General features: G+C 38.6%; 1 protein-coding gene across 1 annotated transcript; it reads left to right on the top strand.

Annotated features, from left to right (window-relative positions):
• Nucleotides 1-1,418: 1,418 nt before the first annotated feature.
• tdh (L-threonine dehydrogenase) lies at nt 1,419-7,020 on the top strand. Its single transcript, XM_052586261.1, has 9 exons — nt 1,419-1,586; nt 3,455-3,652; nt 3,820-3,862; nt 3,989-4,059; nt 4,490-4,639; nt 4,932-5,104; nt 5,195-5,285; nt 5,585-5,854; nt 5,938-7,020. The coding sequence occupies exons 2-9, from the start codon at nt 3,463-3,465 to the stop codon at nt 6,075-6,077; spliced, it is 1,128 nt and encodes a 375-aa protein (XP_052442221.1). The 5' UTR covers nt 1,419-1,586; nt 3,455-3,462; the 3' UTR covers nt 6,078-7,020.
• Nucleotides 7,021-8,047: the final 1,027 nt, after the last annotated feature.

Raw genomic sequence — 8,047 nt, 5'->3', positions numbered from 1 at the left:
ATATATATATATATAAGGATTGTCAGAATAAGTATATTGCTGAACTGTCTAATAATTAGTTAATAGAAACACTGTTTCATATTGCACAAGCTTCTGCTGCAAATACAACCACTGGCTGTGCAAAGCACCATATCTTTCGTCACATAAACATATGGTTGCTTTACACAGCCGCTCATTATCAGGAACGTGCAGTGTTTCCTGGGGGATGGGCCTGATACAGCCACACGTATACAGTACACTGTATATGTGCACTCGAGTTTCAAATGCAACCAGTACAGGACCTCTTGTGCTGTGCAGATATTGATTTCTTTGCTATGTCTGGAAATAATGTGTGTGCTGACACGCTCTGTATTCTGCTTTTAATCATGGAGAATGTCTAATAGACATAAAGACAACACATTTGTTTGGCTCACAGAGATGGTAGCAGACCTGAAGTAACCTCCAGGCAAACACTCCACACAAGCCCTCAAAGTGTCACTTTGAGTTATTCATTCACTATTTTGTTATGTCCTTCCTCTGTGACCTGCACACATCAGGTATCCGTTCTATTGATCTATTGGATTGAAAAGCTTCATAAATGTGCACCTGGAGTGATAGGACTGAAGTTTTAAGAGATTTTCAGGGTAAAGATCAATTGAGTTGAGAGGATATGGCCTCGAAGCATCACAGGAAGTCTTAATCATATTGATGGTGTGTGGCTGGCAGACCAGAACCTGTAATAGCTCTGACCTGCCATCCATGCATTGGCTGCTGGAAAATTAATGTTCCTCCGTTGTTTTTTGTTTTAAGCTATCAATCTGACTTTAGGTTAAATTGTAAATTCAAATTCTAGTATTAATGGAAACTGTACCCCTTTGTGTAACAGGTCTCCGTTTTAACCATTTTAATCACATTTTTGCTTTCACTAGTTATTTTTCAAAAAATTACCTTTTAAGGTTTTTTTTTCTGTCTCAATTAATATGGCTGAAAAAAAAATCTCAATACCAGAGCTGCTACTACTATGTACTAGTAGTAATGGTAGTATTCCTATAATTATACAAGTAATTCATTGCTGTCTAAAATATTTAAAACAGGATTATGTTGTTTAAAACCTGATGCTAAATTCAGTGGGACAAAACGCACGTTAGGTAGGAAGTTAGGTAATTTATCTTTTTTTTTTTTTTTTTTTTTTTTTTTTTGTAGGTTTGGTATTTTATAGAAACAAGACATATTATCTCAAACCATTTACTATGAGATTTCAGCCTTTTACTTTCAACGCAAAACGTCCCGTTGACTGCATTCATTGTGAGAGGGGGGTTGAACGTGCAACCCTGAAAAGAACCCTCAGTCGTCATGTTTCAGTTCTACAGACGTCAGGAAGGGCGTGGCCAGGGCCTCACCTCCAGCGCGCTGGCCAATCAGAGCGCAGCCGGCTTCTCTTGAAAGCCTCTTGTGCTGCGGATATAAAACCTCCGCGGCGAGCTGATGCAATACTGGAAGATACTGAAGGAAGCATCAGTGACGGAAAACCAGATAAGGAAAGCTGCTCACGTCGCCCAGAACAACACGTTTTCTGTCTAATCTCTGAATCTTATTCTAGTCAATAGGTGAGTGAATTAATTTACTGAAATCGATTGCATTTTGCTTAAGATTGATTACAATTAGAACCTTATCTGAACGCTGGCTTCCCATGGTCTCGACTGGAAAGATAAAAATACATGATAGTTTATTTTTCACTTTCACATCCTTATCGCTATTTACTTCTCAATCCAATTACTTTGTCCTAAAGCATTCCGTTAAATATCTATGTTATTTTAGGCCTATAATGAACCTCAAGACGTGGGTATCTTATATAACGTTAACGTTACCTCTTCCTCATTTTGTCACTTTGCCGAAAACACAAGACTTCCCTTTAGTGTTTCATCAAATACGTTAGTGAAAAAGTGTCAAAATCCTGATAAGGTGACCGTTATTTTAAGGTGTTCGTTGATGGGGTGTAGTCAGTCGTCGTGAGCACGTTGGCTCACGTTTTTCTGGAGTCGCTAATGTTAGTCTGCCAGCAGAAGTCTTGCACACCGCTTCAGTCATACCGATATATTTATCCCTGGGTTAGATAACCTGTCATTTAAAACGTAGAGTGTAATTTCTTCTGAATGGCTTTTAAAACTACTTAGCCGAACTGCAGCGCTAAAGGTGCAAGAATTAATGTTACAGTGAGTTGTTTAGCAACAGGCAGACAACCAATCACGAGCTCCCTCTGTGCTTATCTCATTAAATATTCATGAGCTATGACGCGAAGAAGTCTACAAAAACGGATAAAAATGTTAAGGCAGCAGAGGGGTTAATTGGGTTTAAAAGAGTCCATATTGTATTTTCTTTAAGTTATGTTCATATTTAAAATGACCATAGCGGGTCTACGTGGACACTTTTGGCCATAGATGGACACGCATGTATTAAAACGGGCCGTGTACCGTATTACCCTAAGTTTGGAGGTTAATACGGGGTTTACAAATATGCATTGTGAAATTTGGAAAAATGTCTATCAAAAATTAATTACAAACCCGGGATAGCGTATGAACACAGTGTGAACGTGGAACAAGACGACCCTGCATTGCGTCCCAGACGTTGAACTGTGGAAAAAAGCCTTTGAAAACTAGTCTAAACTGATCTAAATTCCCGGAAATCTAACCGACCTTTCCGTTCAAGATCAAACTGGATTGGATTGTGTGTTGGGGTATTGTGAATGTGAAGACCAGTCCGCACAAACTTGGCACAGCCTTTGGAGGTCAGATTGAAGGATGTGTTGGGCATCTCGCCACGGTGCTCGCGCGCTGATTGGCTGCCGTCGAAGGCAGGGCAGTATAAATATGCTCACATTACATTCTTCGTTCCTTTCGTGCCTTTACATTTACAAGGTAAGAAATTTCGGCGATGAGAGTCTGGAAATATTTTTAAATTTTTTTTATCGGTTTAACTGCGAATTTAACAGAAGGATGAACTTTGGCGCGCCTTACACCAGGTTTAGTTCATTAAATTTAGTTTACCTGCCAGTGTAATTTACGAGCGTCACTGCACTGAGCTTCATGTGACTACGTTTGAAATAGCACTGATGTAAAAAGCATATGTTCGATGTCTGACTCGAAATGTTAATCCGAAATCAGCACATGCTTTTATATTTAGATGTCCAGCATCTTCCAACCTGTTATGACTTGCTTCAGAGGAACAAAAAAGGAAATATTAGGCAGAATGACAAACAATGCTAGTTAACGTCACTTTTTACTTTCAGTGTGTAGAAAAAACAAATCTATGCAGTGGAAAAGAAATGTGACTGAGGCTGTCATTATGCCTGACATTTATTTTGTTCCTCTGAAGAAAGAAATCCATACAGGTTTAGGAGGACATGACGGTGAGTATATGATGGGTGATCTGTTCTTTTAACTGTAGGTTCTGATAATGTGTGATCTTGTTTTTGCAGGTAACAGTATGCCAGTCATTAGAGCCCTTAGTAAGGTGGCAAAGCAGGCCCTGCTGGCCCCTGCATGTGGATGTCAGCCTCTCACAGTGGCGATACGCAACATCAGCTTCTCCCCGCGTCAGGTCACCCCTGGGTCTGACGCCAGCTTTCACTCTGTGTCCTTCTCTGAAACCGACCACCCCAAAGTTCTCATCACAGGTATGAAAAACAGGTTTTAGGTACATGGCCATTTGTTATTTAAGAGTTGGGGCTTTTGTATTTAGTCACGTTGATCACACTGGTTTTAGCACATTTTTAAGATGGGCGGATCCTGACTTCCCTGCTCTGTTTTTGCATGATATTTGATCTTTTTCTCTCTCTGTCAGGTGGCCTCGGGCAGCTAGGGGTTGGGCTTGCTAAACTATTAAGGTATGCACACAGGGTTAGGGTACATATATAAAAGCATTAATCTTTTGCATTGTAGATGCATTTACAAATGGAATGTTTACATAAAAACATATGTTGCATAATAAAGTTATTCCTCCTGTCTCATAGGAAGCGATTTGGAAAAAACAATGTGATCCTCTCAGATATCAGGAAGCCACCAAGCAATGTCTTTCACAGTGGTATGTCTTCTGTTAATGCCAAACAAATTCTTACTGTAATTTTATGAGAGAAATAACTGGGGTAGCACTCTATTATCAGGTCTGTTGTATTATAATTATATATCCATTTAAACCAGATGTGTGCCAGATGTAGTTAAGAGTGTTATTTGTTAGAGATAATTTATCATTTCCAAATGTTAAAGTAATTTAGATCAGTAAAGAAGTGCTAATTATGTTTATTATAGTGGCTAATTAACTATTTTGTCAAATTAATTTTCATTAGCTTGGATAATTGATTTAACATTTGTTTGTCTAAAACAGGTGAAAATTGAAAAGATAAAGGATTTTTTTCTTCATTTCAACATTGTTAATATTGAGAAATATGGTCAGAACTAGTCTGATCACACAAGTTTTGACATGTTGATTGCATTATTTTATTTTTTTTTAACAGGCCCCTTTATCTACTCTGACATTCTGGACTACAAGAACTTGCGAGAGATTGTAGTAAATAACAGGATCACCTGGTTAGTGCATTACAGTGCTCTTCTAAGTGCTGTTGGGGAATCTAATGTGGCACTGGCACGAGCAGTCAACATCACAGGTAAGACTTTAGAAAACGAATGGACTGCATTTAGACAGTACATTAAATGTAACATTTTGATACTTATAATAATCTGCTTTTGTGCTTATTTTTATTTATTTTTTTCAAATAAATTACATGGGTGTTTTACCAGGAAAAATTTGTTTATTGTAATGTTGTAAAACATTTATTTGTCTAGATCTTTCCATTAAAAATAGCCTTTGATTAAAAATTAGATTTTGATTCTGATACGGCACTAAATATAAATTAATAATTTAATTCTAAATCTTTTCTCTCTTTTTTTTTTCTGTAGGACTACACAACATCCTAGACATTGCAGCAGAACATGGGCTTCGGCTCTTTGTGCCCAGTACAATTGGTGCCTTCGGACCAACTTCACCTCGAAATCCCACTCCTGACCTCTGTGTGCAGAGACCACGCACTATATATGGCGTCTCTAAAGTCCATGCAGAGCTTATGGGGGAGGTAAGACACCAGTAACCCATATTTTAGTGTTTTCACCTATTTTCTGTGCCGTATGGAATATTAATCCTTACCCATGATCCTCTTCTGCAGTACTACCACCACCGATATGGCCTTGACTTCCGCTGTCTGCGGTACCCTGGGATCATCTCTGCAGACTCACAGCCCGGCGGTGGCACGACAGGTACAGTGCACTCTGCTCCATCTGTGTTTTTTGGCACATAACCTTATGAAGTTATGCAACTGGCTCTTGCTCAGAAAGGGGTGTTGTTCGCTTTGAGTATTTTTAGATAAACCACTAGCCTGCACCAATGGTGACCAGCCATATGAACCACACCTCCAGCTGCCAGAAATCACATGTAAAAACCTGAAAAGTACTCCGACAGCTGTTGCTGTCAAACTATTGCTTGTGGTAGAGGAGACTGCTGACCAAAAAAACTGCAATGAGTCTTATTAAAGGTCAGTGCCTGTTGGCTTTTCCAGACTACGCCGTGCAGATTTTCCACGATGCTGTCAAGACTGGCAAGTTTGAGTGCAACTTAAAACCAGACACACGGCTGCCCATGATGTACATTGATGACTGTTTGCGGGCCACGCTGGAGGTGATGGAGGCGCCGACAGAATCGCTCAGTATGCGCACCTACAACATCAACGCCATGAGCTTCACTCCAGAGGAACTTGCCAAGGAGGTCCAAAAACAGCTGCCTGATCTTCAGGTCACATATGAGATTGACGCTGTACGACAGGCTATAGGTATGATCCAAAAAATCTGCACTTTCCTCAAACATTAAATAGTGTGAATTGTACAAAGAAACCTTTTTTTTCCATCCATATAGCTGAGAGTTGGCCCATGAACTTTGATGACAGCAATGCACGCAATGACTGGGGCTGGAAGCACGACTATGATCTGCCAGAGTTGGTCCAGACGATGCTCAACTTCATCGGTTCAGACTCCCGCATCGCCCAGGCCAACTGAGTCTGCTCATGAACACTGAAAATCTGTATATTACATAAAGATTTATTGTGACGCAGAAGAGAGATCCGTTGTCTGTAAATAGTGATGTTACTTTTCTCTTTTGTGTCATCTGTATATTCCTCTCGACTAGCACAGACTATATGTATAATTGCAAATTATACAAAGAGGTCCGGTCTCTTTTCAAGTCAGGGTGGAAAACCATCAGAGTTGCACAAGTATTTTGAAACCGAAATGAAAGGAATGGGTTTAAACCTGAAAGTGATCCTCTTGTGCTTTGTATTTAGTGAAAAAGGAGCATTATGTCCCCAGGAAAAATAAACCAAACAAACATTATGGCCAAAAATGAAAATGGCAGATCCTCAAATGTAGATTCTGATCTTTCAGAATATCTGATCTTTTTTTCCTTTTTTTTTTTTTTTGCTCGATAGAAATAATTTTACTGTACCTTTGTAGAAGAACATTATATATGAGGGAAAAGACTGATGGCCGAGTTCAGACTAATAGGAATGAAAGCTAGGAATTATTACAGCAGCTTCAACCCTATCTAAAATAAACTGACAATAATTCTGGTTTAAACAGGGTGGGACTCAGATGTAGGTCCTCAGGGAAAGTGAGGGTCATGATGAATGATGTTTTCATATCCCTTTTGTTTGCTTTTCCTCTCTCGTGCACTATCTATTTATTCAGAATACTCACAAATGAAATGCAAGATTTGGTCTTGCCTCACATGTTTGCTGTATACTTTAATAAGGTCGCTTTTTTAAATGCAATTCCGGTCATATATTGCATTTGCCCATGAATGTTTTCCCACTGGGAATATATTATCCTGTATGAAAGGGGAGAGTGGGAAGCAAATTTAAATTATTTCTAGTTAAGCTTTGCATCCACAGCTTTTGTTCTTTTGATCACAAAACTTGTGTCAATAAAGCTTTTTTATCTGTAACATTTTGCATGGTCTTTCATTTGAAATATAATAAATTAGTTATTTGAGTGCAACGGACTAGACTTTTTTAAGGAAAGTAGGATGAAGCTGTCCTGGTATTTTACTCATTTTTAATTTCCTGGTGTTTATTTGGTGTTAAATATGACCCACTTGACTACAATGCCACCAGTCATTAAATTTTATTTATAACTTTTGTAGGAAATCGTTTTAATGACAGTCTCTGCAACTATAATGACTGCACAAGAGCTGTGCATTAATGCACGTTCACAGTCTTGTCACTTTTCATCAAGGCGATTAGTGCATAATGCATTGATCTAAGAATATAATTTCACTAAATGATCGCACTACCATTTCTGAGTCATTTTCCTTATCCGCAGCAATGCCTTGGCATGTTTTTATTGGAGTTGAGTCACATAAACATTTCAGTGGCATTCGACCAAGTTTTCTTTTTATTTAGATTACAATTGGTTATATAACACCTGTTTGTACAGTATATCCAGTAACAAAAGGTTTAACATTCTTCTGTAAAGTATACAGCTAATAAATGGGCTTCATAGATTGGTTATGTAAGCACTTGGCAAACGCAGTTGTGATGCACAAGTGTGCACTTGCCAGGTTCGCTTGAATAATGAGTTAGACGTGCCTTCTTAAAGTTTTGTGGTCATTGTCATGAGTTTTTTTTTTTTTTGTCTCTTGCTCAAAGACGGCAAAAACCGGAAAAAGAGGTTACAATGCATTGGTTTTGTGGCAGGGTTCTTGGTAATATGCCACCTGTAATGTGAGAGTCAGTCGAGTTTCAGTTGAGGACAGTTTTATCTGTCAGCACTTCTTCCAAATGAAATTCTTCTTTAGTTAAAGTATGATGATGTTTGTCTGCGCTGTTGCTCAATGTAGTTTGGTCGTGTGACCCAAAAATGTCCCTGAGCAGGTTTACAGTTGAAGTGATTCATTTTGTTAATAATAATAAAGTATTTAATTGCATTACTTTAAGTGGCACATTTCCTTCTTCTGTTTGTAATAACACTCT

Source organism: Carassius gibelio, chromosome B20 (assembly GCF_023724105.1).
Source record: "Carassius gibelio isolate Cgi1373 ecotype wild population from Czech Republic chromosome B20, carGib1.2-hapl.c, whole genome shotgun sequence".
Lineage (NCBI taxonomy): Eukaryota > Metazoa > Chordata > Actinopteri > Cypriniformes > Cyprinidae > Carassius > Carassius gibelio.
This window is presented reverse-complemented; position numbering and strand designations above follow the sequence as displayed.